Genomic DNA, 18219 nt, shown 5'->3' on the forward strand with positions numbered 1-18219 from the left:
CAGTTTTTTTGCTTCTTTACTCAGGACAGCAGTTTTCAGCTCTGCTAACATAATTGCAAAAGGGTTTTCTAATGATCAATTAGCCTTTTAAAATTATTCACTTGGATTAGCTAACAACGTGTCATATTTATACACACACACAGGAGTGATGCTGATAATGGGCTTCTGTACACCTATGTAGATATTCCATAAAAAAAGGTGCTGTTTCCAGCTACAATAGTAATTTACAACATTAACAATGTGTGTATATATATATATATATATATATATATATATATATATATATATATACACACATTGTTAATGTTGTAAATGACTATTGTAGCTGGAAACAGCACCTTTTTTTAATGGAATATCTACATAGGTGTACAGAAGCCCATTATCAGCATCACTCCTGTGTGTGTGTGTATATATATAAATATAAATTTTATTGCAGATCCATTGCAGAGGCCATGGGGATGGCACACCAGTATCACTAGTAGTATATTTACCGTTAATTCCCATAATTTCTCATCTTCAACTTTTGTTTGGTTATGGTCATTTCTGTTAATGCATTCAATGTTATTATTACAGTATTTTACCATTTTCATTGTGGACACGTTATTTACGGACCGCACAACCTAGGCTACACTTGTGAGGAACAAGTTTTAAAAAAAATTTTTTTATTGGATTTAGGAGTTGTCAATTTATTCATTGTCATTTGTTTGTAGCGCTCCTGTCAATGTTGCGTTATGACGCGCACCAGATTATAGATAAAAGTATGCCTAGGTTACTTGGCCTGTGCGCAAATGTAGGCCTTTAAATATTTCCATTTGGGGATCTGATACTATTTCTGATTGTTTTAGGCTATCTTGATCTCTGACTCCCTCGAGTCATTTGTGTGTAATTATTTAATCACATTGTGCTTAAAACATCAGTCAAGCTCAGTAGCCTACATATAGTTGATTTTATTAAAACACATAGCTACACATTCTATACTTTTTGGCCAAAAGTCTACAAATACTTTTTTTAGTCTGGGACAGCCCTATTAGCCAGCAATGCAGGGTGGACATATCCTGTGCTTGTTAAACTAGATTAAAGCCCCATCAACATGGCAGCAGAGATAATGAAGGCCCATGTTATCGGACCTGACGTGGAGAAAGTTGCCGCACCACCGTTTACCCTTTCATGTTGTTCTTGAAGTGACAATTGTGATTCCCCAGTAGACAGACCACTGTGTTCGGGCCCTACCTCTGGAAGCATCTTGTCCCTCCCTTAGGCATACCAATAACAGCATTGACATGCTCTTCCTTCACCGTAATGACTACTAAAATGCCTGTATGTACTTGTATTCTCATGTTTCTTTAATTCACATCACAGTTCTTGTTTTTTAATTTTTTTAATTTATTTTCTATTATTAACTAAATTATTATCACTGCATTGTTGGGAAAGAGCGCATAAAGTAATAATTTCACTGTGTTTTACACCTGTTGTATCCTGTGCAAGGGGTGAATAAAAGTTTAAAGTTAGTCTTTGAAATTACTACTGTGATTAAATAATGAGGGGAAATGGCGCCTGGCAGCTTTTACATTTGTCTCATGCTTCCTCCCCCAGCCATGACAAATAATTGTACGTAAAGAGGTCAATGCAATGAATCTCTGTCTTGTCTGTCATAAAGACAGGAAAATAATGCACCTGTGGGATTTTTGCATTTAAATGTGACATGTTTCAATTGGTTTTGTTTTCTGGCATGTTCATAGGACCGCTTTTGTGTATATACATTAGCTTTCATACAGTGACTTTCTATTGGCCCAAGGCATCCCTGCTACTTTTCATGTAACCTATGCGTCAGTCCATTGTGTATGGTTCAGTCTATTTGTTTTTCTCATTTAATTTCACCTGTCAGTCCCAAGGGATGTCATTGACAGATGAGGAGAAAATGTTAGAGACAATTTACATTTTCTCAACTTTTTCACTCTGAGTTGTCAGAGTTACCGTGATCTACAGCGAAAATGGTGTGTCAGCTGAGCTGGTTGCTTTTCAACTGGCAGAAATCAATATTTTCAGTTACATATGCCAATAGGCCCTAAAGTGGTTATTTACCGCATTAGAACATGGAGATATGGTTTTTTATAAATTACTATAGGTTTTTAGAAAAGGCATTTTGTTTTTCAATGCAGTACTGTTTACTTGAGTTGTACATTTGAGCTTTTCAGAACAGTGCACCCTCAGTCATTCAACAGTGTTCCTGCTGGGCCCCTGTAGCCCTGCTCTTGGGCAGTAATTCCATAGATATAGGCTGTAACCAGGCACTATACTATCATTACTACCCTGTGAAAATGCCAGCGAGTCAATCCTACTTCTCATTCTCTTTCACTTTCCTGGCTCACTAAATGACAGCAAAGTGGATTTCTCAAATGTAATAGTGAGAAATACACTCAGTATATCAAACATTAGGAACACCTTCCTAATATTGAGTTGCACCCCCCTTTTGCCCTCAGAACAGCATCAATTCGTTGGGGTGTGGACTCATTGGTCGTGCTTCCCAAAGTTCTGTCAAGTTGGCTAGATGTTCTTTGGGTGGTGGACCATTCTCGATACACTCGAGACACAAACCGGTGCGCCTGACACCTACTACCATTCCCCGTTCAAAGGCACTTAAAGCTGTTGTCTTGCCTATTGACCCTCTGAATGGCACACATACACTTCTTATATACTTCTTTTAACCTGTCTACTCCCCTTCATCTACACTGATTTGAAGTGGATTTAACAAGTTACATCAATAAGGGATCAAAGCTTTCACCTGGATTCACCTGGTCAGTCGATGTCATGTTTTGTATACTCAGTGTATGTGACAGACTCTCACGAAAACTGGAAGCCAGAGGAGGAACATTTTTGGAATGCCAAACTCCTGTTTTTGATGTTTCGGGGAGCTTGCTTGCTGACACAAAAATGTGATAATACAGTTGGCCGGCAGAGATAAGGAAAGTGGCTGCGGCCATTTGAAAAAAGGGCTGGTTCTGTGGTTGTTGCCGGCTACGAGTGCGGCCAAGGTATGGCTGGGAGGTGGCATTTGCAAACTCTGGAGCAGCTGCTATCGGCCCTGACATTTTAGTGCCTGCTGTCCATTAGTGGCACGGTGGTGGTGCCCACAGCACTGAAAGGTGGTGAGCACAGTGCCCACTACCAGTCTGTTAGCATGTTAATGTCAGGACCCACTGGGCAAAAACTGGTTGAATCAACTTTGTTTCCACGTCATTTCAACAACAAAGAATTCAATATGATGAAGTTGAATCAACATGGAAAACTGACTGGATTTGCAAAAAATGATCAACCTAAGGGAATTTTGTATTTCTTTCACCCAACTTTTTGCCTAAACCCAATGAAAGGGTGAAATCTTTGGTTTATTTGACATTGAATTGACGTTAGTTTACAACTCAACCAAATGTACAGCAAAACTAGACGTTGAACTGACATTTGTGCCCAGTGGGGAGACTGTTTGTCAGTGCATCTCCAGACATGACGGTTGTGGCCTCTGGGAGTTTAGACATTGCTATTAGACCAATCTGAGTCTTTGAAATTATAGTTATTTTCCTCTTGGATATTCGTGGAAAAGCAAGAGCTGCTCGCTCATAAAATTCTTGCCTTCTGTGCCGCTGTCATTTTTTTATGCCTAATATATGCAAATTGCACATTTTCAATGTTTGTCTGATGTTAGGTTGAGCCTTGCTCTTTGTAAACTAGGGCCATGTTCGGTATCCAGGAAACTGGAGAAAATGTATTAAAACGGAAGAAGTACTACTTGACCTTTATGAACGCACATATTTGTCCTCAAAACTGATGACAGCCCTTCTGTGTGTTTTCCAGGTGTGGAAGCGCTCTGGAGCCTGGTTCTACAAGGCCCTGCCCAATTACGTGCGCCCAGGGAAGGAGGGGCAGAGTGGGGCTGCTCTCGGACTGCAAGGGGCCCAGAGAGGAGGGCAGAAGATGGCCATGAGTTCCACAGTCAGTCAGACCTACACATGGGCATACAGCAAAGGTCAGTCATTCACTCCCCATGTCCACTGTAATAAAGCCTTATGTCCTTATTTGGAATAGTTTAAAAACTATGGGTGAATTTGGTGTCGTTGCGGCTTCTGAGACATGCACAGAACTGAATATAACCATCAGTTCTTTATATACAGTACCAGTCAAAAGTTTTCTCATTCAAGGGTTTTTCTTTATTTTTACTTTTTTCTACATTGTGGAATAATAGTGAAGACATCAAAACTATGAAATAACACATGGAATCATGTAGTAACCAAAAAAGTGTTAAACAAATCAAAATGTATTTTATATTTGAGATTCTTCAGTAGCCACCCTTTGCCTTGATGACAGCTTTGCATACGTTTGGCATTCTCTCAACCAGCTTCAATCAATCAATCAATCAATCAATCAATCAATCAAATGTATTTATAAAACCCTTTTTACATCAGCCGATGTCACAAAGTGCTATACAGAAACCCAGCCTAAAATCCCAAACAGCAAGCAATGCAGATGTTGAAACACGGTGGCTAGGGAAAACTCCCTAGAATGGCAGGAACCTAGGATGAAACCTAGAAAGGAACCAGGCACTGAGGGGTGGCCAGTCCTCTTCTGGCTGTGCCGGGTGGAGATTATATCAGTACATGGCCAAGATGTTCATAGATGACCAGCAGGGTCAAATAATAATAGTCACAGTGGTTGTAGAGGGTGCAACAGGTCAGCACCTCAGGAGTAAATGTCAGTTGTCTTTTCATAGCAGATCATTCAGAGTTAGAGACAGCAAGTGGAGAGAGCGAGAGAGAGAGAGAAAGTCAAAAACAGCAGGTTCGGGACAAGGCAGCACATCCGGTGAACAGGCCAGGGTTCCATAGCCGCAGGCAGAACAGTTGAAACTGGAGCAGCAGCATGACCAGGTGGACTGGGGACAGCAAGGAGTCATCAGGCCAGGTAGTCCTGAGGCATGGTCCTAGGGCTCAGGTCCTCCAAAAGAAGAGAGAGAGTTAGAGGGAGCATACTTAAATTCACACAGGACACCGGATAAGACTGGAGAAATACTCCAGATATAACAGACTGACCCTAGCCCCCCGACACAAACTATTGCAGCATAAATACAGGAGGGGTCGGGAGACGCTGTGGCCCCGTCGGACGATACCCCCGGACAGGGCCAAACAGGCAGGATATAACCCCACCCACTTTTCCAAAGCACAGCCCCCACACTACTAGAGGGATATCTTCAAACCACCAACTTACTACCCTGAGACAAAGCCGAGTATAGCACACGAAGATCTCCCCCACGGCACAAACCCGAGGGTGGGGCGCCAACCCAGACAGGAAGGTCACGTCAGTGACTCAACCCACTCAAGTGATACACCCCTCCTAGGGACTAGAGGTCGACCGGTTATGTTTTTTCAACGCAGATACCGATTATTGGAGGACCAAAAAAAGCCGGAAAGTAGAGCATTGCAGTAGTCTAATCTAGAAGTGACAAAGGCATGGATACATTTTTGGACAGAGTTTCAGATTTTTGCAATGTTACATAGATAGAAAAAAGCTCTCCTTGAAATATTCTTGATATGTTCGTCAAAAGAGAGATCAGGGTCCAGATTAATGCCGAGGTCTTTCAGTTTTATTTGAGACAACTGTACAACCACCAAGATTAATTGTCAGATCCAACAGAAGATCTCTTTGTTTTTTAGGACCTAGAACTAGCATCTCTGTTTTGTCCGAGTTTAAAAGTAAAACATTTGCTGCCATCCACTTCCTTATGTCTGAAACACAGGCTTCCAGGGAGGGCAATTTTGGGGCTTCACCGTGTTTCATCGAAATGTACCACTGTGTATCGTCCGCATAGCAGTGAAAGTTAACATCACCAAGAGGTAAAATATATATAGTGAAGACAATAGTGGTCCTAAAACGGAACCTTGAGGAACACCAAAATGTACAGTTTATTTGTCAGAGGACAAACCATCCACAGAGACAAAGTGATATCTTTCCGACAGATAAGATCTAAACCAGGCCAGAACTTCTACGTGTAGACCAATTTGGGTGTCCATTCTCTCAAAGAATGTGGTGATCGATGGTATCAAAAGCAGCACTAAGGTCTAGGAGCACGAGGACAGATGCAGAGCCTTGGTATGACGCCATTAAAAGGTAATTTACCACCTTCACGAGTGCAGTCTCGGTGCTATGATTGGGTCTAAAACCAGACTGAAGCTTTTCCAGCTTCACCTGGAATGCTTTTCCAGCAGTCTTGAAGGAGTTCCCACACATGCTCAGCACTTGTTGGCTGCTTTTCCTTCACCCTGCGGTCCAAATCATCCCAAACCATCTCAATTGGGTTGAGGTCTGGTGATTTTGGATGCCAGGTCATCTGATGGAGCTCTCCATCATTCTCCTTCTTGGTCAAATAGCCCTTAAACAGCCTGGAGGTTTGTTAGGTCATTGTCCTGTTGAAAAACAAATGATATTCCCACTAAGCGCAAACCAGATGGGATGGCATATTGCTGCAGAATGCTGTGGTAGCTATTCTGGTTAAGTGTGCCTTGAATTCTAAATAAATCACAGACAGTGTCACCAGCAAAGCAACCCCACACCATCACACCACCTCCTCCATGCTTCACGGTGGGAACCACACATGCGAAGATCATCCGTTCACCTACTCTGTGTCTCACTAAAGACACGGCGGTTGGAACCAAAATCTTACATTTGGACTCATCAGATCAAAGGACAGATTTCCACCGGTTTAATGTCCATTGCTCATGTTTCTTGGCACAAGCAAGTCTCCCTTCTTATTATTGGTGTTTTGTATAGTTACAAAACATTGACATAGAGATGGCCTTAGATTTTAGAATACTCTTTAGGACCATGTTTTATTAGGAGGAACCTGCTCTGGCTGTGTCAAACTTGTACTAGCATCCTGTTTAGTAGGCTTTTTGGGTAGTAAAGAAGAGTTTTATAATATGTGAAATTTCTACAAATTAGTGTTTTAAAATGAGTGGTCATATGATAGGCACCCATTGAGGCAGCCACTGTGTTTCCCTACACTGCTGTGCATCTCTGCCAAAGAGGAAGAGATCAGGGACCTCCTATAGAGAGGCCAAGAAAAAAGCTACTTTCAGGAATGAAAATTCTGTTATCATCCGACGATATACTACTAAAGACTTCCCTGACTATGAGATCCACAGCAGCGTCAGGCATAGAGTCATGTAACCATGTCTCCGTAAACAGAAAGCAGAGGTGAGAGGGTAGTCATTTTTTTTTGTTCTTATCAGAAGTTGTAGCCTTCTGAAACGCACTGGAGTCTTGGCTCGCCTCCCCTCCTCCTCCGTCGCATAGCATCGGTTTCGAATCCGACTAGTAGTCTTCAGTAGCATATCTTGGGATGATGACAGAATTTAAATTCCTGAGTGTAGCTTTGTCTTGGCAACGACTGCTCATCTGTCTGTAAAGGACTCAAACAAATTGTAAACTACAAACCAAAAGCTCCCCTAAGGGCAGACGACCCCTCCCTGCCGAATAAACTAAACCCTCAATCACAAGGAAAATACCCCCTTTCCCCCCTATCATTGCCACTTCAACCTCTCACCCATCTATTCCACCCCCCGACCCTCCGTTCCCCATTCCTCTCTAGGCTCCTCTCTCCTCTACCCCACTGCGTTCTGTCAGTGGATCACTGACTTCCTGACGAACAGGACGCAACACGTGATGCTGGAAAAAAACTCTGACTGCAACTCCAACAACTCATCTGTCAAACTATTCAAGTTTGCAGATGACACCACTCTGGTAGATCTCATCACTGACAGCGATGAGTCCATCTACCGTGAAGAACTCAACCGGCTGGTGGCCTGGTGCATTCGCAATAACCTGGAACTCAACACAGACAAAACTGTGGAGATGGTGGTTGATTTTAGAAAACGCCCCCCACCATCTCTCCCTCTCGAGATTGATGGCTCAGCTGTTAGCACGGCTAAATCATTAAAATCCCTGGGGACTATCATCTTCCAAAACCTCAAGAAGGAAGACAACATCATACTTGTCACCAAGAAGGCACGCAAGCGGATGTACTACTTGCAGCAACTGAAAAAACTGCCTCTCAGACAATCTTGATTCGGTTTTATGCATCAATCGTCCATCTTCACCACCTCCATCACTGTCTGGTTTTGGTCTATGTTTGCCCACTGCAAGGGAAGACTGCAACACTTTGTCCGGTCTGCAGAGAGGTTCATCAGCTGCCACCTGCCCTCAACTGTGGTCCTGCACGACCCCAGGGCAAGGAAGCGTGCAGGAAAGATCATCGCTGACCTCTCCCAACCTGGTTACTCCGTCTTCCAAAAATGATCCTCTGGCAGGCGATTCAGTTCAATCCTGACCAAAACATCCCATCCAGTTTCTTTCCCGGGCTGTGGCTCTCACTAACCGGCCATTTGGTCCATGGAGACCAAAGGACTATGCACTCTATGCTGCTAACCGCATCAAGCCATCTCTGAACTCTTCACAAAATATCTGCATTATACTGCATTTGCATTCTGTTCATCTCTCTGCATTTAGATATATTTATAGTGATACTGTAAATTTGTACATCCATGTATATCGACTGTTTACCTACTGTATATTTGTATATCCACTGCTCATTCTCTTATAGCTCTATCCTCACTCTACTTAGTTGTATACAATGGGTGGCTTGGAATTACCATTGTTAGGGCCTATACTGCCCATGATATACTAGACAACATACACATTCATAACAGTGCTACCGTTTTGCGTCGTTACCTAGCAACACACTACTACTGCTACTACTACTACTTTTACAGATCCCCTGTCTCATCTGCCCAGCCATTCAATTTATTAACTTGACCTCTGCTGTAAAAAGCATCTAGACATTATCTCCGACATTTGCAACATTGTTGCAATATTGAAATTCGATATCCACTGTGTCCCATGTTAATGAACGTGTCTGTATTCGTGGCGAGACAGACAGGCAGCTTTTCTCAGCCAGTTGAAATCATGAATCAGCATAATTTAATAATTAATCAGCATGAATAAATATCAATAGAAAAAGAGCTTAAACTAAATGCAGCTAGTTTGCAGTCTTTCTAGTTTCAGTCTGAAGTGATTGTGTTAGCTGTGTAGTTGGCAAGCTAGCAAGGGGGGAAGAGCCTCCATAGCAACCATTTTTGTTTGCCATAGTTCCAGAACTTTGCAGATTGCGATCAACCAGTGCTTGGGTAATTTTGCTTACATGGCAGTCATGACGAATAGAACTAACGACCAGAGAACAAGAGAACACATACAATTGCACTTGACAACCAGTGTTGGTCAATTAGCATCACATTTTGTTTAAATTCTGATGTTTATTGCTGGCAGTACCATATCACCAACAAAAATGATGAATATGGAAATGTACTTGGTGAATAAATGTGATTCTGATGTAAATGGCAGGATGTTATTCTGATTTCTGTTTTTCATTAATATGAATTTGTTGCACATTATTGAGGACGAGAATAGTATTGTCAGACCCACGTGTGTTTGGCAACAGCTGATAATTTGATGAGGGGATGGGCTGTGCCAAAATGAACAAATGGCGGGGAATAACCCAATTGCACATAAGATGACACCTCTGTGTGGATGAGCTTAGTAGGTTGATTTCTTGCTTATGTGGTATAAATTCTATAGGAAGAGAGACTGCAGATTCTTTCAAACAACCACTTTATTATAAGATTTGCAAAACGAAGCAATCATTCATCCCAAAGAAGTTGGGAAAGCTCAACGAACAGAGTTGTCTCTCCTTGTATAGAAAGTACATCCTTTTATCTTTGTGACAGTTAGCAGATGTGCAGGAACAGAGTTGTAAAAAGTAATTTAGCTTGTCTGTGTAGATCAAGATAGCTGATATCGACACCATTCTCTGTTCCTCGCTGCATTTCCCAGATAGCTAAATTCCTGCCGATCGTAAACACAGGAGGTCACATACTGCGGTTGCACCCAAACGGCTCATACATCTGTACACTAATGTTTATGACTAAGTCACACAAGACAAGTTTGTATCAATAAAAATACTAGCATATAACAATGGACAATTCTTTGAGTAAAAAAACACTATAGTATGTCTAAACAGAATAGTATGTAATTAATATTAATTTCCTCCACTCAATTGGATTCAGGTCTGGGGAACGGGCGGGCCAGTCCATAGCATCAATGCCTTCCTCTTGCAGGAACTGCAGACACCCTCCAGCCACATGAGGTCTAGCATTGTCTTGCATTAGGAGGAACCCAGGGCCAACCGCAGCAGCAAATGGTCTCACAAGGGGTCTGAGGATCTCATCTCGGTACCTAATGGCAGTCAGGCTACCTCTGGCGAGCACATGGAGGGCTGTGCGGCCCCCCAAAGAAATGCCACCCCACACCATGACTGACCCACCGCCAAACCGGTCATGCTGGAGGACGTTGCAGGCAGCAGAACGTTCTCCACGGCATCTCCAGACTCTGTCACGTCTGTCACGTGCTCAGTGTGAACCTGCTTTCATCTGTGAAGAGCACAGGGCGCCAGTGGCGAATTTGCCAATCTAGGTGTTCTCTGGCAAATGCCAAACGTCCTGCACGGTGTTGGGCTGTAAGCACAACCCCCACCTGTGGACGTCGGGCCCTCATACCACCCTCATGGAGTCTGTTTCTGACCGTTTGAGCAGACACATGCACATTTGTGGCCTGCTGGAGGTCATTTTGCAGGGCTCTGGCAGTGCTTCTCCTGATCCTCCTTGCACAAAGGCGGAGGTAGCGGTCCTGCTGCTGGGTTGTTGCCCTCCTACGGCCTCCTCCACATCTCCTGATGTACTGGCCTGTCTCCTGGTAGCGCCTCCATGCTCTGGACACTACGCTGACAGACACAGCAAACCTTCTTGCCACAGCTCGCATTGATGTGCCATCCTGGATGAGCTGCACTACCTGAGCCACTTGTGTGGGTTGTAGACTCCGTCTCATGCTACCACTAGAGTGAAAGCACCACCAGCATTCAAAAGTGACCAAAACATCAGCCAGGGAGCATAGGAACTGAGAAGTGGTCTCTGGTCCCCACCTGCAGAACCACTCCTTTATTGGGGGTGTCTTGCTAATTGCCTATAATTTCCACCTGTTGTCTATTCCATTTGCACAACAGCATGTGAAATTTATTGTCAATCAGTGTTGCTTCCTAAGTGGACAGTTTGATTTCACTGAAGTGTGATTGACTTGGAGTTACATTGTGTTGTTTAAGTGTTCCCTTTATTTTTTTGAGCAGTGTATTTCTTCATTCAGTGTTTAATTGAAAAGTGTAATAGACTGCTGAGATGGTATTCAATAAATAAGTTATTTAATCTTTTCATTTTGTGATTCAAATTATATTTATGTGCAACCTGATCCAGTGAATGTCATGGATTTTTGGTTGACAGTTAGACTATTGTTATATTTTCTGTTATTTTGGGGGGTTCAAAAGAAATGAATTTCCAAGCATCTTTGTGCACTAATATCATAGGCACATTTATTTGGTGCTAATTTTGGGGCCAATAATAAGTGCAAACTTAAAACAAATTGGCCTATGCAATCACAATTGCCAATGCACATTTCACGCGTGCCGTATCTCAAAGCTATATCAAATATCTTGGTTGTAAAATATGGGTGAACTGGGACGAAAGTAACATGCTCATTTTTATCAGATGACACAGAAGATGGGAACGTTCTGACTTCACTACGTCATTCTAATGCAGAGTACGAGCTCCCTGCAAAGAAATTGCCCAGTCCGACCATGTTTCGTAGAGTGACAAAAAAAAAGTGGTTTTGTGCAGTGTAAGTAAAGGTTCCAAACATTTAAATATTTATTTTTATTTAACCAGTTAGGCCAGTTGAGAACAAGTTCTACATTTACAACTGCAACCTGGCCAAGATTTGATTTTTATTTTATTTTACCTTTATTTAACTAGGCAAGTCAGTTAAGAACAAATTCCTATTTTCAATGACTGCCTAGGAACAGATGTTTACCTTGTCAGCTCAGGGATTTGATCTTGCAACCTTTCGTTTACTAGTCCAACGCTCTAACCACTAGGCTACCTGCACAGTCACACATAAACAAACGTACTGTCAATAACACAAAAGAAAAGAAAAATAGAAACATCTATGTACAGTGTGTGCAAATATACAAAAGTACAGTACCAGTCAAAAGTTTGGACACACCTACTCATTCCAGGGTATTTCTTTATTTTGACTATTTTCTACATTGTTGAATAATAGTGAAGACATCAAAAGTATGGAAAATCTGGAATCATGTATAAACAAATCCAAATATATTTTATATATATATATACTGTTATTTTAATTTGAATCCTGCGGCTCTGTTGGGCTAAATTGCTGTGAGCACTGCTTTCTGTCCAGGATCCTGCCAGATTCTGTATTGGGGGAGAGACGCGAAAGTCCAGCTAGCCTAGTTTGCTCGGCGGTCTCAAATGAAGGCCACTATTGAACGTTTCCAATGTTGCAGGAACTGTGTTTACTTTGCTTTGTTCCAGGACAATGTGGACCGCTTTGACTTTCAATGTAGAAACTGCTTGCTTGCGGAGGACTACAGGAGCAAAGTAGCTACTCTTAGCAAGCAAGTAGCAAACCTATATAAGCTACTGGGGAAGCCACACCCACCTACTTTTTCTTTTTTTTCCCATCCCAGTAGCCGGATGCCGCTCTGGTCTGGTGAAAGTTTCGCGGCCGTGTCGGCTCTCCACAGCAGGCGGGCCGGTGCTAGGCAGGGTTCCATCCCCGAAGGGGTCTCCCCCTTCCTTGGAGAACGGAGCTGATCTCGACCCAACCAACGAGCCATGGAGGTACGTCACTCGCCGTGGAAGTTGAAGAAGGCGTCCTCTGGCAACGGGCGTCCTCATGGAGATGTTGAGCCCTGAACTGACACAGACCAGAAACAACTTTGCCGCCTTCGTCCATGGTGGCTTCCCAAACCAGATCGGATCCGGAGGTACCTGCGTCTTTGTCCACGGCTCTGTCTCCCTCTCCGGTGACTTCTACCTCGGGTTCAGATCCTCGGAGCTGGCTGCCTGAGAGACGGGCCCATTCAACATCACCAGCTGTCATCATAGGCAGCTCTATGGTGAGAAACATCTTGGTTCCCAAGGCAAAAACCCTGTGCTACCCAGGAGCATGAGTACAGGACATAACAAGGCTGCTTCTGACTGTTCTACCATAGATGCCGGGAGCTGACGCTGTCGTAGTCCATGTGGGGTCAAACGACATCAGGAGGGCTAGCTCGGAATATTAACAATGGACTTTAAAGAACTGATTTTAGCATTAAAAGACTGTAAAAAACTGCCAATAATTTCAGGTCCAGTACAATCGTTGGGCCGCGGGTGTGAAAGATTCAGCAGACTGCTGGTATTACACATCTGGCTAAAAGACTACTGTAGCTCTGCTGGAGTCACTTTTATTGATAACTTTGACACTTGGAAACAGAAGATACTCTACACGAATGAAGGAGTCCATCCAAATCATCTTGGCTCCTGGACTCAAGGCTGCGTTGAAACGATGACTGGTAAATGATCCAAGACCAGCTCAGTTAATCCCTACCATTGTGACAATGAGTCGTCATAATGCTGACAATGAGTCGTCATAAATGTACATGATGTTAGGGGTATTGGCAACACAATGTAAGTCATTTAATTTATGTACCCCTAATTGCACCGAATACATCTGTTTATCCTACAGCTATTGTAAGCAGTAATCATGAGCCTATAAACCAGAGTTGCACTGAGGCGGTGTGCTATATTAGTAAGACCACTTTATGCAGCTCACCTTGCACTATCAGCTCCAATGTAAATAACATGAGTAAGTCTACCTCTGATAAGCTTCTCAGTAAAACATTAAAAACAATCAAGCAACCCAGAAAAGTGCTAAAAAATAGCCCATATTAACATATGTAGCCTAAGAAACAAGGTCCATGAAGTCAATGACTTGCTTGTAACAGATGCCATTCATATTCTATCTCTGAAACTCACTTAGATAATACCTTTTGATGATACAGAAATTCCAACGGAGGCGGTGTTGCGGTCTATATTCAGAACCACATTCCTGTAAAGCTTAGACGATCTAATGTTAAATACTGTTGAAGTAATATGGCTACAGGTTCATCTGCCTTACCTAAAGCCCATTCTTGTGGGAAGCTGCTATAGACCACCAAGTGCTAACAGTCAGTATCTGGATAATATGGGTGAAATGCTTGATAATGTATGTGATATCAACAGAGAAGTATATTTTCTGGGTGATTTAATTATTCACTGGCTATCATCAAGCTGCCCACTCAGGAAAAAACTTCAAACTGTAACCAGTGCCTGCAACCTGGATCAGGTTGTCAGTCAACCTACCAGGGTAGTTACAAACAGCACAGGAATTAAATCATCAACATGTGTTGATCACATTTTTACTAACGCTGCAGATATTTGCTTTAAATCAGTATCCAAATCCATAGGATGTAGTGATCACAATACAATAGCCATATCTAGGTAAACCAAAGTTCCAAAGGCTGGGCCTAATATAGTGTATAAGAGGTCATACAAGAAGTTTTGTAGCGATTCATATGTTGATGATGTAAAGAATATTTGCTGGTCTGTGGTGTGTAATGAGGAGCAACTAGACACTGCACTTGACGCATTTATTCTACAATGTAGAAAATAGTAAAAATAAAGAAAAACCCTTGAATGAGTAGGTGTGTCCAAAATTTTGACTGGTACTATATTTGTACACCCCTTCAAATTAGTGGATTTCGCTATTTCAGCCACACCCATTACTGACAGGTCTATAAAATCGAGCACACCGCCATGCAATCTTTAAATATTGGCAGTAGAATGGCCTAACTGAAGCGCTCAGTGACTGTCATAGGATGTCACCTTTCCAACAAGTCAGTTTGTTCAATTTCTGCCCTGCTAGAGCTGCACCGGTCAACTGTGAGTGCTTTTATGGTGAAGCGGAAACATTTCAGAGGTGATAGGCCACACAAGCTCACAGAATGGGACTGCCAAGTGCTGAAGCACGTAGTGCGTAAAAATCATCTGTCCTCGGTTGCAACACTCACTACCGAGTTCCAAACTGCATGTGGAAAAAACGTCAGCACAATAATTGTTTGTTGGGAGCATGTTCTCTCGAGTGATGAATCACGTTTCACCATCTGTCAATCCGACGGACTAATCTTGGTTTGGCAGATGCCAGGAGAACGCTACCTTCCCGAATGCATTGTGCCAACTGTAAAGTTTGGTGGAGGAGAAATAATGGTCTTTTGCTGTTTTTCATCGTTCGGGCTAGGCCCCTTAGTTCCAGTGAAGGGAAATCTTAAAGCTACAGCATACGATTAGATTCTATATGATTCTGTGATTTCAACTTTATGGCAACCGTTTGGGGAAGGCCATTTTCTGTTTCAGCATGACAATGCCCCTGTGCACAAAGCGAGGTACATACAGAACTGGTTTGTCAAAACCGGGGGGAAGAACTTGACTGGCTTGCACAGAGCCCTCACCTCAACCCCATTGAACACCTTTGGGATTAATTGGAACGCTGAATGCGAGCCAGGCCTTTCGCCCAACATCAGTGCTCGACCTCACAAATGCTTTGTGGCAGAATGAAAGCAAGTCCCTGCAGCAATGTTCCAACATCTAGTGGAAACCCTTCACAGACGAGTGGAGGTTGTTAAAGCAGCAAAGGGGTGGACCAACTCCATATTAATACCCATGATTTTGGAATGTCCGCATACTTTTGGTCATGTAGTGTATGTAATTTTCTTAACCCATCTAGTGACTAAAGGACAGCATAGGTTTCATGCTAGCTAATCTTGAGTGTTAGCCAAGGAGAAATTACAGGAGAGACGGTTGGGACGAAAATAACGCAATGTTATTAACTGACCTGTAATAAAAAATGTAAAAGGTTAAACACAGGCCATTGTCTCTAGTTACTTTATAATGTTAGCAAAATATCAACCAAGTGAATGAATGTTTAAAAATGACATCATTATGCTTTAATCAATAGACTTGATGGGTCAGCTTCTCACATAAGCTCTACTCAGCAGGTTAGTGGTTACAAATATATATATTTATGATTCTGGGAGTCAGTTACCTTGTGTCAAGCCATGGAAATGTGATGAGTTTTCCACTTGTGAAGAGGAGCGCGCATGACAAGGACAGTTGGAGTGTACTTGATTGGTAGCGCTAAGCATGAATTGAAAATGGTGAAAAACATCTCCTTATTCCAATGCTTAATATAAATATTATGTGATACATTTTAGTCCAATTCATATTGTAAGGTAAAATATTGTGGTTGTGCAACATTGCAATGTTGACGCATGGTTCATTTTCAGACATTTCTAACCTATAGCATTCATTATTCAAATCGACACAAACATGACATTACGTCTGATGGTACCTGTACATGTGTTGAAAGTAACAAGCATTACAAACCTGAAACTTGGAGATAAGACATATTGTGTACTTCTCGCCAACTCCTCCTTTTATTGCTTTATCCTCAAATGTTATTTTTTTTCTCTCTAAATGCATCCAAAGGAACTTTGTGACGGGAGCCTGAACAAAAGCAGACCCACATTTTCAAAGTCTCCTGTTTTGTCGGCCTCTTATCTTAATTGGACAATTCCCATGGAAGCTCTTTTAGGGAAACAAGGTTTAGAAATGTTTGTTCTAACGTGTGTGGGCAGCTTCAAGTCCAATATCTCCTCCCTATACAACAGAAGGTGAATCCATTTTCTCAATTTTGCCTTGTCCCTCCCTGTTAGGCTTTGTTGCCATTCATCTTCAGTAAAATTGTCAAATCTGATAACATGACAATGATAACAGGGAGATACATCATCATCAATCTATTGTCTCAGTGGAGCTATAACAAATCCTATATATTATTTGCAGTCGTACTTTGGGTGCACCTTACGAGTTTGATAAAAGGTTAGCAGTGAAAGTGGACACTGTTACCCTCACAGCTTTATAACCCACAAGGTCAACCGTTGTCATGTTCACTGAAAGTATCATTGCCTTAGAATGTAAGACTCACTTTCTTAAGGCCCCATCTATGTTCTCTATGGTGGTTCTCAGGGCCACGCTCCTTATCTGTGTGATGCTGGGGGCCTCGGAGCACCGCTATATCACATATTTGTTATGACTCACCTGGGAAATGAACAAACAGCCTTTATTGCAAGGCCACAGATGTAATTTGTATCTGACGATGCTCCTGGGCTATTCTAAAAGCACTTGTCGCTGCATTTTCCTCAATAAATATGTTAGTGTCTCTCCAGTTTATTTTCTATCACAATGCTGTAACTGGAGCTGTGTATTCATTGAATCCCGAGCGAAATCCGTATGTCTGAGATATAGGAGGCTAAGCTTAGTTGATATCACCCTGTTTTTGGTCAACAGTTTGTGCCATTTTAGATTTCAACATTCTATAAGCTTGAAGGGCACCATGTGTTTTAGTGTGGCATTTATACTGAATATGTCTGGTGCCTGCTTTCCGACATTAAATCCATGTTTTCAAACCGTTGCGTACATGCATGTTTACTGGCCCCAAAATGACAGTGAGAAGTGAAGCCCCTCAGTCCATTTCTTAAACTGCATCATATTTATGACAGCATCTTGAAAGAGCAAGAAAATGTGACCTCCAATGGTTGTCGGGAACCCACTGCGTTGTTGGTCCCTTATTAAAGATAATGTTAATATCAAATACTACCTGAAATACTGAGCAGCTGGTTGCAATTTGCCTAACCCTTGCAAATAAAGTGAGCACAAAATAAAGATTTATATTAAATAAATTGGGTGTGACGTGGATAAAACCCAACCGTCTTTTACTCATGATTCAATTATGTAGTTCATTGCAGAGGTGTGTGTTCTATGTGTGTGTTGTCTGTGTGTCTGCTGCATAGCTCAGTACACAATGACAGTACCGGGTGTGTGTGTGTGTGTGCGTTTGTGCATATGCTGTATAGTTCGATACACATCAACTGTGTGTGTGTGTCTCTCCTTAATGTGTAGTTCACTACACATCTACCTGTCAGTGTGTGGGCCTGTGGGATGTTTAAGGGGATTTCCATAAAGACTCCCTGGACACCAATAGGTTTATGTTATCAGCTCTACTGTCATGGTCATTAAAGGGATGGACTTGCACTGAAACATACCCTTTCATACAGCCGTCTGTGGAGTCACACATGTA

The 18219-nt window shown here is 42.3% G+C and overlaps 1 protein-coding gene across 3 annotated transcripts in view; it reads left to right on the top strand.

Moving 5' to 3' along the window:
* LOC106567559 (double C2-like domain-containing protein beta) overlaps positions 1–18219 on the top strand; it is a 367378-nt gene that overhangs the window by 64547 nt on the left and 284612 nt on the right. For all 3 annotated transcript variants that reach the window (XM_045693460.2, XM_045693462.2, XM_082960276.1), the window contains one exon: positions 3847–4018. In XM_045693460.2, coding sequence (XP_045549416.1) covers positions 3847–4018 — 172 coding nt within the window. The remainder of the gene's footprint in view (positions 1–3846; positions 4019–18219) is intronic.

Source organism: Salmo salar, chromosome 13 (assembly GCF_965601325.2).
Source record: "Salmo salar chromosome 13, fSalSal1, whole genome shotgun sequence".
Classification (NCBI taxonomy): domain Eukaryota; kingdom Metazoa; phylum Chordata; class Actinopteri; order Salmoniformes; family Salmonidae; genus Salmo; species Salmo salar.